The 16043-nt window shown below is 37.3% G+C and overlaps 2 protein-coding genes across 14 annotated transcripts in view; one reads left to right on the top strand and one right to left on the bottom strand.

Annotated features, from left to right (window-relative positions):
* Nucleotides 1–2599: 2599 nt before the first annotated feature.
* Karl (lipocalin/cytosolic fatty acid-binding protein Karl) lies at nucleotides 2600–7321 on the top strand. Its single transcript, XM_071706271.1, has 4 exons — nucleotides 2600–3036; nucleotides 5782–6010; nucleotides 6457–6628; nucleotides 7043–7321. Exons 1-4 carry the CDS (start codon nucleotides 2875–2877, stop codon nucleotides 7197–7199), a joined length of 720 nt encoding a protein of 239 aa, XP_071562372.1. The 5' UTR covers nucleotides 2600–2874; the 3' UTR covers nucleotides 7200–7321.
* Nucleotides 7222–16043, bottom strand: part of Cask (peripheral plasma membrane protein CASK) — a 182042-nt gene continuing 173220 nt past the window's right edge. For 10 of the 13 annotated variants that reach the window (XM_071706267.1, XM_071706256.1, XM_071706257.1 and 7 more), the window contains 6 exons: nucleotides 15052–15108; nucleotides 12759–12878; nucleotides 12407–12523; nucleotides 12150–12257; nucleotides 11733–11908; nucleotides 7222–10512 (listed from right to left, as the gene is read on the bottom strand). In XM_071706267.1, the coding sequence (XP_071562368.1) occupies nucleotides 10333–10512; nucleotides 11733–11908; nucleotides 12150–12257; nucleotides 12407–12523; nucleotides 12759–12878; nucleotides 15052–15108 (758 nt within the window). In that variant the 3' untranslated portion in view covers nucleotides 7222–10332. The remainder of the gene's footprint in view (nucleotides 10513–11732; nucleotides 11909–12149; nucleotides 12258–12406; nucleotides 12524–12758; nucleotides 12879–15051; nucleotides 15109–16043) is intronic. The other 3 variants (XM_071706263.1, XM_071706261.1, XM_071706266.1) reach the window with 1 other exon arrangement.

The following is a 16043-nucleotide window of genomic DNA, read 5'->3' on the forward strand; positions in this document are numbered from 1 at the left end:
TGCGCGGCCAACTTCACGGCGACGGCGACGCGGCGACGCGACGCTACGCCCTCGCTGCGCTATATACACCTTCGCGTACTTTACGCGCTTGAGAAATAATTATGTTCTATACTTTCAGGAGAATCACTATCGCGTATATTATAACTCGAACGAATATTCCGGCTGAAATCGAAGATAAAACTCGCGGATTCCGCGTAACTCGAGATCGAGAATACGATCGTCACTCTGCGTTCGCGAATCGCGACGGTGGATTCCGCGGGCATAAATTATTTCTTCAATATTTAGTACAATTTTTCTGAATCGGATAAATGAGACCGTCAGTCACAGATCCGATGGTGACGATGGTCTTTGCGGAAATTAGATATATGGATGACATGGCACTCTCAAAGTGTTAAACAGCTCGGAGTCGATCCGCTAATAACTGAAAAGTTCAATTGTAACAGCATCATGATACCTATCGCACGATATGACGTGAGTCGGTTTAATAACCGAGTAAGGTGCGACGAATCGTCCAAAAATGCGCGACTCAACTGTCGACATATCCTCAATTTTCCGGCTTATTCGATCCGTCATCTCATGACATACATTATATATTCCGCAAAAGCGCAGTCGTCAAAGTACATTGATATCGGCGGAAAAAGCGTATCTCTGAAGAAGTGATCGCCGCCTGCAAACGCGTAGTAAAAGCGGTGATACATACTTAACAATTTCCATGCCTTGTTAGCTTCTGGCTTCCGTTCCGCGCGAATATATAAGAAGCATGAGATTTATTTCGACGAATATAACCGTCGTCTCGAAAGGCTTACAAGTCGCTTATGATAAGTCAAATCAATTTTGCCGACCGATATTCCTTAATTATTCGTAGAGAGTCGTGCCCACGTCTCGCCGCGACTGCGTAATGCGAGGATTGCCCACCAGCCCACCGGCTATTGAAAAACGTCGTGAAAAAAGTCGCACGCGCGACGTGTTTACGTTTATAATAGCGTGCCTACGTACGAAACAAATACGCTAGCCATTATACCAGTCGCTACATAATGGGAGCTTTTCCAGCAAGCGACACAAGTCGACACAAGTGTCGGTTTTGTCTTTGTTACTCATTGCCAAAAAAGAAAGATAGAACGACGTTTGTGTCGACTTATGTCGCTTGCTGGAAAGCTCCTAATATGTATCTAATCTAATTTAACGTACACAAATTTAAACAAGCCAAATATTTCACGTTTCAGTATATTATAAAATTGACTTTTGGAAATAGGCTATCGGTCACACATTTTGCACTTTATTTTGCGATATCTGTACATATGCATGGCATGTGTGTGTAAAATAGGCAAGGCTTATACGGGTCCCCACAAGACGTACATACATATAGTACATATATTATATCAATTAATTGATCATTATTCCTTCTTTTTATGGGAGAAGGAAAAAGATAAGATCGTAATTTTAATAAATCAAAAAATATTATTTTTGAATCGTCCGCGTCGAGAAAAAGCTTAATTTATATACATATACGAAAAGGATAATTATAAATTTGCTCGACACTGCGCTTTTTATACAGAGGAGGTGAAGCATCAAATGCCTCACGGTGAATTTTAATATTCATTACAATTTTATCTTTGATAGCGATGTACTCGATATCGGTGCGACAACGCCTCACGCATTAATTACGCTATTTCTTCATTTCAACAGCCTTGACTAATTCCATTATAATGACATACACATATATATTTGTATATGCCATTATTATATTATTCATATACTCAATGAATACATTGAATTGCGTTGGCACCAATGTATTTAAATCAGTCAGTGCCAAACGTGCCATTGTTTGAGAACTAATAAAGATATGTACCTATATGTATATGAAGATGTATATCTGTTTTACATTATTACCTATATACATAAAGAAAAATAAAATGTAATATGTTTAAAAATAATATGTAAAATGATATATTACATAATAATATATTTATTTGATCTTTGGCTTGCGGCTTCGGAGACGGACTTCCGTACAGTATATCACCTATTTACATAATTCTCAGTAAAATGATATATGTATAAAATACGTGTGTATTATTTTCTCACACATTACACAACTTATATAATTCACATTTAAGTTATAGAAATATTTCTTCGTATCGTTATATACCGGAGTGTATTATATTTACAGTGTGTGGGTTACAACTTTTATACATTTATTTATTCAATTTGCAAACCATGTCGGCGAACGAAAAATCAACTCCATGCAAGATAATCTCTATTATGCATGTATTATATTATCTTATGTATCAGTGAGACCACCACGCCGGTCATATCGGTATAAGTGCAATTCCACTCGCTTACGAGAGATGACACGATCGTAAACTTCGCAATCGTGAAAGGATCGCAAAAGTCTCGGAGATCGCGGTCCCGAGTCCCGAGTTCCGAGCTAAACAACGAACGCCGGAGAACGGGACAATCCGGAGAGAACAAGCAACTCGAGGATACAGAGAGCGTGTTTTTTAAAGCTATAAACGGCGATCACGCCTACGAGAGGCTTACGAGACCTCGAGCTCCAGCCGCTCCAGGCTCCAGCCGGCGCCAGTTATGAGGATTGTACGCGCGCGGAACAAGTTGCCGATTGAAAACGAAGGAACAGCAAGAATGCAAAGGGAGGAACGTGATAGTGGCCACCCCCTCTTCGTCCGCGTGTAATAGTCATGAGTCGCGCGTCCGTTCTTCGTGCGCTCGGCTATATGTACATACGTGCAGGCCTCTAGTCGCCGAGCAAGCCCCGAGGAGCCGAGAAGAGACGTCGCGTCGCGCGCGATTCCAGCCGGTCGCAGCCTCATACCGTTTATACTGCGAGCGGAATCTGAATCTGAATGCACGGTGAAGATGCATCCCGGAACGAGACGACGTTCGGGATTCTGCTGGTTGACGGTAACGCTGCTCGTCGTCGGACTTCTCGTCGGCGACGCCGGCAGCGTTTGGAAGAGACGGGAGGATAAGACCAAGTGCCCGAAAGTGAAGGGTATACGCAATTTCGACATATCCGAGGTACGAGGTCCTCTGCGATCTACAACGATCGCACAGTTTCCCGATTTGTGCATTTTAAATGACGATTGTTTATTCTTACGTTTCACATATAATAAGCGCAAAGACATTGTCTTATGTACATATAAAGCTAGATCAACGATTCGTGTTTCTTAGGAATCGTAAATTTCAATATAAAATTATGCAGTTTGCTTTCACGTGTGCATCAATATCATAATTTGATCTGCTTAATTTTTATACTTTTTTTCAAGAATATATATATATATATATTTAAAATAGACCAAATTTTTATATTCTGAAGTTCTCAAATATTTCATTTTCGTAGCCTGATACAGAATAGCTTCTCGAGAAAGTCTTTAAAAAATCAATTTTAGATTCATTGAAAGAAATGAGTTATTACAATTAATTTTCATTAATAAAATATTCTTTATAATTATAGCTACTTATAGCTTCCACAGTTCGAAGTTAACTCCTATGCTAATTGTAGTATTGTTATAAAGTTCAACACTTTCACCGGTGACCACCGATTTAATCGTACTTTTGCTATCTCATTTGATATCATTTATGTAGAGCGGATGCGTATTTGACGCATTTCATTCAACGCGCGATATTAGTGCGAAATAATATGACGTGTACTGATATATTATCCGTCGCTGATGTGTTTCAGAAATGGATAATGATCATTTACTGCAGCCAAATATGTCGATCGAATATTAATTACATGGAACGCAATTCAAGATTATTTATTAGGGTCAATGTGCGATAGCAATAGAAATGATTGTTTACCGTGCAATTAACGATAATACATGATTTGACATGAAAATACTAAACGCTGTCAAACGTTTGCATTTCACTGGTAAACCGCAAATAAATTCAACGCGCACTATATTACGCATTATTAATTTTTGAACAGATTTTGAATCAGATATATTACAAAATTAATAATTGTACGGAGAGAGTTGGGCAAAGATTTTAAATCGACAAAAAGCGAAATATACGTTTGATTTACGATCAGTTTTTAAACAAGCGGATAAGAAATGACAAATAACTTTTTAGAATGTAGAATACTTTTGCGGAATTTGCATTTAATTTCCATTGGAAACCCATTCTCGAAAATTAGTCACATCGTATGCCGATTAAATTTGCACTCTTCGTTTTCGGATTAAACAATCATATAGTTTTGTGTTTTGAAGATTAATAAAAATCGACTAAGGAAAATCCAATTCTCTAACAATATAAAGTTGTCTTTGCGATGAAAATTTGACAATCGTGTACCGTAAGTACGAAAAGTGTAATATCTGATGTTTAACAATATATATAATCAATTATCTAACAAATTTTAACAAGATAGAAAGAGAAAGGAAAATGAAAAGTGATTTTATACAAAGATAATTATTTGAATTTTTAAACGTATATCATTTGCGAATATGGAATATTAGAATTTAGCGGTACTTGCGCAGTCTTTCTTTCCAGAGCTACATTCAGCGGATTTATTTTTAGATTTGATACGTATTTATAGGGAGACTATTTTGGACATACATATTCGACTATTTCCATTGGTTTTCTTTTGTCATATATGGTGATATATGTTTTAAGTGAAGTGGATTGTGTCGCAGATGTGTTTTAATTCGTATATCAGTTTTGGAAAATTACAAAGCGAAATACAAATGTATCTACGTCTAAATATAGATATTTTGGCTTTCTTTATGACCACACAAGAGATAAATAGCTTAATTTCAATCTATTCCTATATTATTTTATTTTTATTGGCATAAATTCAAATCAAATTTTTGATGTTTAATACGAGTTTGAAAAAATAAAGTTTCGTACGTATTTGAATATATTACATTGCGTTTTAGACCGGATCGCGTGTGACTTCGATGGAGAGATAGGCTTTGAACCAGGATACATAAACATATATCTTGTGATAACCCGAAAAAACTTCGAAGTGTCTCACGCTTCCGTTATAAGTCCGACCAATTTGTTGCGTGTTTTCATGTTTTCGCGGATAAGATAAAACGTATCTTTTTATATTTCTTTATTTTTAATTTTTTAATGGTAGATAATAAGTGAGGATACTTATTCTATTGATATAATAATTGATGTAGAATCTAATACGAGAGGCATTAATAATAAAATATTATGTTTAACGTTTAGTAAGAATTGAAGACAAATTTATGCATTGTGTGATATTTGAAATGTTTTTCTAAGTTCAATTTAATGACGTGAATCTAGTATGTCAAAAAGAAGCTCAACGCGAATATTAAATTTAAAACTAATAGAATTCCTTTTCATATTTAGCCACAGATAATTATAAAAATAAATTTCATATGAAACCTCTTGAAATAAATCAAAATAAATGCTGCAGAAAAATTTAATTATATGTAAAATAAGAGTCTAATTTATACAAGTATCTTTAAACGATACACTTAAACATGCAATGCATTGTGGAAAATAAGAAAAAAATGTTAAACAAGTTTATAAGAAATACAAGTTCGAGAATAACAATGTATCACGCTTTCGAATGGAAACGAAGTGATAATCATCTGGAAAATTTCTTCAACGTATATTTCTAACGCCGTTTACCATTGAGCGCGATCGCTTGACCTGTTGGGTAACGCACACATTTATTAGCATACGTTAGCGTGAATAAAATCAGCCCGGCGTGGTAAACTGTTGCGCCTATTTCACGCGTGACTTCACGCCTACATGCACTCGCACGTAACGGACACCTTGCGCTTCTTGCAGTTTCTCGGATCGTGGTACATAGTACAGTACTATGCAAGCTCAGAGGAAGCTCTCGTGTACAGATGCATGAGAGCCGAGCTCTCGGTCTCGCCCGAGAACGCCGAAGTTACCATGAATTTCACTTACAGCTTTACTGACGATCCAATTAACGAACTGCTCGTTGGTAACATCACGTGGAAAATCCCCTCGCCGGACTTACCTGCTCATTGGATGCACGCTGAGTTACCATGTAAGCACATTATACATCTTCGTAACCATCTAAATTTTATTTCGATTTTTCTATACATTAAATATTAAATAATCAAAAAAGTTTCATATTTCATGTTCTGCTCTCTTTCATCTATTCTATTTTATTTTCAAATTTTATTAGTTAATTACTCTCAATTTATTCAATTTTTAAATTGATTTATTAATATTGGACCAGATCCAAGCAAACGAGAATAAATAACTTGGATTCGCTCTGCCTCTCGTATTTATTGAAACAAGTTGTTTATTTGTACTTGTTCGCGCTCGGGTTTGCCTCCGTTTGATCTGGAGCCAGCTTTAGATGTAAACTTTTTTTCAAGATTTACTCGGAAAATACATTTTCTCAATGAATCATCGTCATAATAATTTAATTTAGTGGAAATAATGATTTTTTGCAGAATAATTTTATGGTTTTTCGATATTTTCCAGACGAAGGAGTGTACAATACGTACGTATTAGATTCGGATTATAAATCCTGGGCGTTACTAATGCATTGTGCTGAAAAGAGCGAAAGCCCACGATATTTATCTAGCTTCATCATGAGCCGTGAAACGAGCCTTGGGGCAAACGTCATTTCTTATCTTCGAGAGAAACTGCCTAGGTAGTTTCATTTGTCTTGATATTATTTTGATTTAAATTATTTTAATTTAAAAAATTCTGAACAAAATCTTCAAAACTTATTAAAATCACACACATATACGTCTTTCGAAGAATAATCTTTAAGAAAATAAATAATTTTTAAAATGTAATTTCAATACAAGATGCGAATACAATTTAGATATCGTTAATTCCAAAAATTCTTTATTTTTGAGATTATTTTATTAATGGCACCTCTGGTGGAGACGTTCATTAAAAAATGAAATTTAATAATTTCTTCAAGATTAAATTTCTGTGCATGCTAAAGACACTTGTTTTTATAATAAGTAAATAAATACTTAAAAACTTAAATTAAAGCAGATATTATTTTGTCGTATTATTTTATGAGATCATTAAAAATGAAATTTTTAATACATAGGTATGACATTGACTTGGAGTACATGTTCTCTATGGACCAAAAGCAGTGCAATAAGACGGACAACCCGGAAGATATCCTTATACCGGCACTGACATCAGTTAAAAGAAGCCACATCATCAGAAGGCATCCGTTGAAACGAAAACATAGACGCCAATAAATTTCGCAACAAATCAAACATCTCTCCTTTACTTTGGGCTAATTTTATTAATTCAATTAACAACGTGTTATAATACTCTTCGTCTCTCTTCCTCTTATTTATAATTATATAATTGTAATGAACTTGTTATTGTTTTCTTTAGACCCGTCGTCTCTCTCAATATCTTAGCACAATTCATCCAAATTAACTGAGACACACGTGCGGCAGCACGTGCACGGTCATCACGATCACCGTCATCATTATCATCATTGTCATCATTATCATTAGCATAACAGTCGTCAGATTATCACTCAACGCACCTAGTACTTAATTACTGGATATGGCAGCTACAACTTATAAGAAATATTACAAAATCACTTATGACTCATGCTCCTCGCGCTTTTCGCAATGTTTTACGCATACGAACGCTATCACACCAACGGGCAATCCTTTTTTTTTTCTTCGCGCGAGCATCCTCATTACTCGGCAAATTCACATCTGGCTTCATGAAAATTCGGTTCTGTCCGATGTTAGAGTCACTGGTCCCCGCAAATGTGACATTGCGTGACGGCGTCGTGACCCTCCCCTTCGTTTATATGCGTTTCTGAAATATATAATAATCGGGCGCATTCTGCCACGACCGGTTCGTGTCGTCCTGTCGTGGGGTTGCGCGAAATAGGAAGAACGCATCGAGGGGAGCGATACACGAGCCTATAAATTCGCCTATATGTTTCGAGATCGTTGCGGCGACCGAGAGAGAGAGAGAACGAAAGACAGACCGATGAAGCCAAAGCTCAAATAGAGATTCGCGATAAACGCAACGTTATCAACGTTAAACTATCATATCACGCCCGCATGTATACACGCATTCATTCCTTCGTCCTAGGGGCATATGCATATCACCTATTAGTTTCCTAATATTTCTTTAATATTAATTAGTCATACATTTAATTCTTTTTTAATCATTTGTAAATTAATTACCTAATTGTTAAATCTGTATTGTAAACCTGCACTCGCACGCATGTGTGATTGCGTGCGTATGTATGTGCGTATGTGTGTGTGTGCGTGTTGTGTGCGTGTGTGTGTAAGTGGGCGGGTTGTGTGAGTAGATGTATGTGTGGGATGTGTCTTGGTGCACGTGTGTGTATCTCTACTGGAGAGACGTGTTGTCCTCATTATTATTTCATATAGCTGGTAAACTATCTATTTATCTGAGATTTACGTTTTATAAATATCCTATAGTAAATCCGCGTTTTTGTTACTTCGTCATTCGATTATGCGCTTTTGTACGAGGGTGTAAGTAATACGAACCGAGTGACATTGTAGTTTTGACGTGTGCCCATATGTGTATGTCTGTACATGTGTGCGTGCGTGCGTGCATGTGTGTCTATGTGTAAGTGTGTGAATGTGTGTGTATGCTTGTACGAACTTAATAAATCGCATACAAGCACTTCCGAATAAGCACTTGTATAATTCTCACTGTCGGATCGGTATCCGCCGTCCGTGCATTCGTCCGGGAGAGGTGCGGTACGGCTTCATGTGTTTGTGTACAAGAAATACAAGATCGTCGGCCGACGCGGTGCATCGGCGAATGTTTGATTCTACGATTCCGGGGGATGTCTCGTGAACAACGATCTGCGATGAATGGGATTGGGCGAGTGCACGGCCAAGCGAGCGAGCGAGCGAACCGTCTCGTCCCGACGGCGGTCTCGATTGTCAAAAGTAGAAAGGTGAGAGAAGCTCGGTGGGCGATTAGAGTGAGAGATAGAGAGAGAAAAAGAGATGAAAAGAGGAAAAAAGAAACGAGAATCGACCGGGGAAAGATACAAAAGGCGAAAGAAGCGCTCGCGCATACGCATAGATTCGTCGCGGTAGGGGTAGCCGCGACGAAGAGATGAACACTCGTTAGATATTAGCAGAAGTACTAGACGAAACCGGCGAAGTTCTCTACTGCTTAAAGTTACAGTTAAATGACGGACGGCCGGCAGCACACCAGTTCCTATTTCTTCTTCTTTTTCTCTTTTGGCTGAACGATCAGAGAAACATGGGTTTCGATTATTGCGACAGGACCTTTTCGCCTTTCGCTATACATATACACATATATATACATACATATGCATAAGTATATACATGTATATGTATACATATATGTATACTCATGGGCACTGCCGTGCCGCACGAACTCTAGCTTCTTTTCATTAAGTAATTACGATAAAGTACGATAGGAGGCAATTACAGTTTACGGAAAGTCGATAGATTCCGCAGGTAAAGGGTACGAAGATGCAGCCGCTCGGTTGATGTCCGTGCGAAGTATGAACGGCTATTGTTTCTCATTTGGTTCTCCACGACGGTTCTTTGATGCTTGTTATCGCGTTGCTGTATCACTGCACATAGTTCGCGTTCGTAAACGCGATTGCCTTTACGCGTGGAACCGTGAGAAATTCATGTGTGAATTCGCCGAAATCGTGCCAGGAATGTGTCGAGAGAAGCGATAGATTGCGCGGAGTAGGAGGAAAAGACACGACATTCGTTCAACAGTCTCGTTCAAGAGAGGTCCCAGCTGATCGGTGTTGCTTCTCGTCTTTAATCATTGAAATTCGAAGGAGGAAGACGGAGCAGAGGGAGAAATAGATGCAGGAGAGAGTTGGTGGTCCGCGAAAAAAGCGTCCGTTTCTAGACGCGCGTGACGACGTCATTACCGTCACTGATCTTCGTCGTGCTCAATGATGATGCGTTCCGTTTCCTGATGATCTGACGCCTCGGTGGCAGACGCGGTGGCAATACTCATCGTCAGGATGACTACGACATGTTGCTGGTCTCTCCTCGTGTCCCGCGCGACTGGCATAACAATTACACTGCGATGGTAAGAAATTTCATGAACACACGGCCATCGTATAGTCACGCACTTCGATCGTTTTCATCGTCGAGCCGATCGTCGGCGGGTATGTTTGCTGGTACGTTGGGTACGTCCTGCGTGCACGGCATAGTTGCCTACAGCGTATTCCTGTTGGACGCCGCTGGCTGTCGGCGTCAATTCGCGACGAGAAGGTCGACTATGGTACGATGATCGTCATGGCGCCAACGATCACTGCTTCATCCTCGATGAACCATTGCAGTCCGTGGTGACGATATGACGAATCGGCGAAGACCGCTGTCAGTAGACCCAAGAGACGGGCACCCATTGGGGTGTTGTGTGGACGCGCTCGATCGCGGCCTCCAGCTGGGCGATCGTCTCGTCGAGGTCGTTGTTCACGATGGTCAGGTCGAAGAAATGCCCGTACGCCTGCTTCAGCATGTCCGACTCCTTCGCCAGACGCTCCAAACTACCGTCGAACTAAAAGCACAAACGACATTGTTACAGAAATCGCAGTTGCATGCCTATCCATTTCTAAAAAAGGCATGTAAATAAAAAAATCGGTTGAAATTTTCAGAACAAAATTTCGCGGTGTAATTTTCCATGAATTTTCCACGCAAAAATATTATCCACCTTTTCACGTTTCTTTTTGGCTGAGCGTCCCGCATATTTTCGCGCCGGATAATTTGTACGCTTAAGTAATTCCATGTCTTTTTTTTATGAAAATGATGGGTATAATCCGATTACGCGATATTTACGTGTATGTGTATGTGTTTATAAGCTTATATATCATATTTATATCATCATTAGGATCCGGTGTCTAACGATTTCCTCTTAAAATGTATTAACGGACTGCAATCGGTCGATTAGTCATTCAGAACAAGTGAAGCAGTAATTGTTTGCCTGATTAATCCGCCAAATCCGTGATTCATTTGAAGATCACTGAACTGTTTGCCTAATTGCTTAATTGGCGTACAAGCATTCCTAACTCGCATCACATATCTAGAATCGAGATACGCTCAGTTGACATGATAGATAAAAAAATATTTACAAACATCGGAGTTTATTGTGCGTATTTTTCGATAAGCTCTTTGGCTCGAAACTTGCCGTTGTGTTATGTACGCTACTACGGAATCCTGTTGAACATTAATCTCATTTTACACAGAAAACGTTTTAAGGCTAGTACGTTTATGTTTTAGTTAGAAGACGTGTACTGCGGGAAGATAAATTAGCATACCCTTTCTAGATACACTGTTTTTAATTAATTGTACATTGTAGCTCAATGAGCAAAATAAATAACGTTTGCAATTTAAAAAATATACAACTGTTTTGTTTTTAAATACGGATTTGATCGTAAATGTAAATAATTAATGATTTAAAAAGTTTTACAAATATATGAATTAAATTAAAAACAATAACAATAATAATAATAAGAACATTATCAATTACGTATATGATTAACATACTTCATTTTCGTAATTATTGTAAAGTTACTGTTTAAAACGGGAGAAACTTTATTCAATTTTTAATATAAATTTATGATTGTTATATCTTTTATTACAATGCTTGGACACATAAAAAAATTTCATATTATAATACAATGGAGTCGGTAAATCATTATGCAATTTCTGGGAAAAATATCCAAAATATGCAATGTATAAGTTTAGCCTTCAATCTTGTGGAATTATTTTCATACTTACGTCCGTAACGTTTGCAAATGCTGGTGCAGCGATGAAGACTACGTAAGGTGCAAATTCAGCAGTCCGTAAAACTTTCAGTGCCTGCGGTTCAACATCCAATATGGCCATTCTACCTTCTTCGTGAATTTTGCGAATAGTTTCGAGCTTAGTTCCGTACATAGCATCTTCGTGCGTACCTGTTTATAAAATAAATATATCAGATTTAATAATTTTAATATTTAATACAACGTGCGCTTTTTCTCAGCTTCCAACATTGTGAGATTTATTGTTATCTATTTCTAAATGTTAACAATTAACAATCAATGTTTTATTATCAATTTTTACAATTAATAAATTATTAGTAAGTTAATTATCTCTGTTAATTTAAATAAATTTCAGTTATCAGTTCAAGAGAAAATTTGCGTGGGCATAATTTACCATATTCGAGATATTCATTAGCAGCTATATCTGCCATCATTTCATCGTGTGATACGAAATAGTAGTTACGACCATTTTCTTCGTCACTTCGTGGAGGCCTCGTTGTATCTATAAAAAGAATGTATTTGATAAGTCTTTCGATAAATATATAGCTTATATACAATTATTATAATATACCGATCTTTAATTCTTCACACTTTTCTGATTGTAAAAAAATAACATTTGATTAGAATGTTATAAAAACTTGAGACACTTACGCGGAATAGGATAGGCGTATTTATCGGGATGCTTGGAAATAATCGTATTTTTTATATGTCGTCGACCGACGCCATGTGCTCCCAATAATACTAAAGTTCTCCGTTGGAAGGCAGGATCTGTGTAAATAAAGAAAAGTAATATAATCTTTAAAATTAACAATTATGTCCTATAAATGTTGTAATATATATACAATTAAATTAATGTAACTCTGATTGTATTAAATCTACTTTGAGACATTCTAATAAAAGAGTCCCCGATAATGTTTAAAAAAAAAATAAGCATTATACATTTATGTTACATCAAATTAATGTTATATTAATTTGTGGATTATTTAGAACTGCTGAAACTTACAAGGAAGCTTCACGACCTCTTCGTAGGTCACCAGGTCCAGCTGGTCGAAAACAGCGTTGTGCTTTGCGAGATATTTATCCTTGTATTGCTTCTTTTTCCGGCCGAATATTGAGCAATTTACTGCAAGCAGAAAAAATCGTTAATATACATAAACGCCGGCGAAATCGGAGATGAAATCGATAACGTCTGCCCGGTGTAAACTTGCAAGTTACCGTACAAGTGTCATATTACGGAATCCATTATCCGTGCTAACTAACGAGTTCCGTGCCTTTATAGTGTCGATGAACGACCGCTAAACCGAACTTAAAGGGCGATCACAATACGTGGCCGCCGCATAACGGAACTGACTCACAAAATTCAATTGTATGTACGAATATGTATACATGTATCAGAAATGTCAGCCAATAAAACGATGATTACTTTTCACGATGCACGTTGTAGATATATTTATCAATAAAGTTCCCTGATTTGTGTCGCCAGAAATCGAATAACGAAGGTACGACAGATATTTTCCGTAGTTGCGCAAAAAGGGTCGTTCACGTCGCTAAAATATTTCCTGTCATTAGTTCTCCTAAACGCGTATCGCCTAACACGGTGTGTTATCCTATTGGAAACATAGTACGCATCGACGTGTGCACTTAATATTAGCAACCCTCTGGAGCGTCTCGAAAATTAATGCTAACACGAGGTGACGAGCTACTCTGCGAATATCGGCTTCTGGATTCAAGCAAAATCTTGCCTATTGATTATAAAAAGAATTCATTCAGTCAGCCAGTTTGTAGGAAGCCATGCCCAAAGGCACTTGGGAAGTCCTATTGAGAGGGGTGTTCCAGCAGGTCACAAGATGACAACCATGATTAACTGATGCGTGAGATCTTAAGTAGGTGTCATAATCAGGGAGTCATGGTGAATTGCCTTGCGAGTGTTTTTTACGACCACAGAACTACTGTACTATAAATATGCTAGAGAGATTCTCTCTCACGTATGACTACAATGTATATCGAAGCTGCGGATAATAACTCGCGTGATTGTGCAAACCACGATATCTTGCCAAAATATCTGGACAGTTGTAGATAGATGGATGAAAATACGTAGATGTATGCAAAAAAAAATCTTTACTTCAGAATCTAGAACGATATCATAGGAGGAAAATGTCGTTTTTCACACTTTTGGCAAGATATTTCCAAAATTGCTCGCTAACATTTAGAACAATCAATTAATTATCAATTATAAGCTCTAATTGATGATCGTGCTGCCGCGTACGCAAGTGAAATCGTGCGAAATAAGTAAGCATAAGTGCATGGAATGTTTTGCAGCGAACGCATGCATTTTAAGCACGCTGTGTAAAAGCATCTATTAATTTATAAATGCATAATATATACCATAGTACCCATATTAATAAATTATAATTAGTATGATGCTCTCTCATGATGTGTTTCGTAACATTACAAAATTTCTCATTTACACAAGCCTGGAAAATGAAAACTTTTAAAAGCTTTTTTATTACTGATGCTTTTAATTTCATATCATTCATGTATTAGCCACTGTGAAGAATTTACGTGACATTCATTTTCATGCATTGCGTGAGATACTTTCACAATTATGTAATTTAATAAAATAGCTTTACGATACGTGTTAGGTATGTAAAAATCGGTTATATTTTTTTAATTAATGCGTAAAAACTTATTTAAGAAAACAATTATTTAATTATAAAAGACAAAATTGTTGCGCAAATCTGTATTAAATTTCATTGTGACTGCGCGATTACAACTTGTAGAAAATAAATCGCCTAGTGCATGTATTGTACAAACATTCACTCTCTAATGAGCGTAATACATTTTTTATGTGGACCAATAATAACGCAAAACAGATAGCTTTCGGAACTTCTTATCCAGATAACTTTTTAATAATGTCAAACCATTTATTGCTAATTGCAAATTGAAAGCTTAAATATGTGATACAATTTCTTGCAAATGTTTAATTGATACGCAGGTGTTTTATCAAGACAGATATTTCGCGCATAATATAACGATACTAATTGCAAGTATCGTCCGCACATTTATATTATGAAATTGCGAGAAATGATAAATTTCACGTATGAAATGAACTTGAAAGCGAAAACCCCGGTGTGTCCTTTTCCGTAAATCGCCGAAAGAATATTCGGTCCCGCTTTCGATCTCCTCTCTGTACTGATGCGTGTGTCAGAAGCATAGGTCCAGTCTGTACTTCATGCGGTCTAAAAAAGTACGTCCTACGTGACTCTACACGTATCTACCTGAAGGCAGAGACGTACCTGTCGAGCCGTCGCAGCCTTCGGTGTGAGAAGAACATCCACCTTCTCCTTCAGCATCTAGCCCCGCATAACACATATAAACAACAGATATATCACTGCAGCTAATTATTCTTGTATGCGCTAGCTTCTCCATTTGCCTATTCCTAATCCGTCCCCTCGTGCCACCGCACTTACGCCACAGCAGGCGCATATACGTAGAGATATACGACGACCGAAACTTTCTTGCTACATGTTCTTAAAGCATTCAGCTCTTGATTTGCATACGACTTCAGCAGCCGCAATCCTCAATTAGACTCCTAATCTGACCTTTATTGTTCTTTCTATCTATCGTACTGTTTCTATCTCGTTTGCTGTTTTATCGTTACCAGCGTTCTTTTTAAAATTAACCGATCTCTAGTTGTTGATCGTACATCATGAAAATATGGAGTAAAGAAACTCTTGTGAGTGATAAACTATCTTGCGTATGGCTCGACACGCTTCTCCTAACATTTCGTTTGCTTTTCCCAGCTTACCATAGCAGCATCTCTTTTTCCAAAGTAAGAGATTTATGGTTAACACAAAGGCAATGGCATCTTAAAATTTCATGGATCAGTAACTATCCAAAGTAACGATTACGTTTGTGCTTTATTTCTAGCGTCTGGAGATGATAGATGCTTTTAGCCAAATGGAATGGCTTCAGGAACGTTCGTACACAGCTTCGAGATTCGAAATCGATACGGGTTTTATACGCCACGTGGGGTTTGAATTATAAAATCGGTTCAAGCTATAACGTTTAAGAGATAAAACTCGACCTCGGAATGTAAGTAATTAATTACACACTTTGGTAAAATATATAAACCTCCAATATCTATCTAAATACATTTTACCTAATCATAATTTATTTAAATTGTATTTGTAGCCATAGTCACATTCAGCATTAAATAGGTGGAATGCGGATTTAAAAAAAATTATATATATGTATATATTAAAGTTAGTCTCTATTATTATATATT

This window comes from Temnothorax nylanderi, unplaced genomic scaffold (genome assembly GCF_030848795.1).
Source record: "Temnothorax nylanderi isolate EJ_2023f unplaced genomic scaffold, tnyl_v1.0 TNYL_tig0051_pilon, whole genome shotgun sequence".
Lineage (NCBI taxonomy): Eukaryota > Metazoa > Arthropoda > Insecta > Hymenoptera > Formicidae > Temnothorax > Temnothorax nylanderi.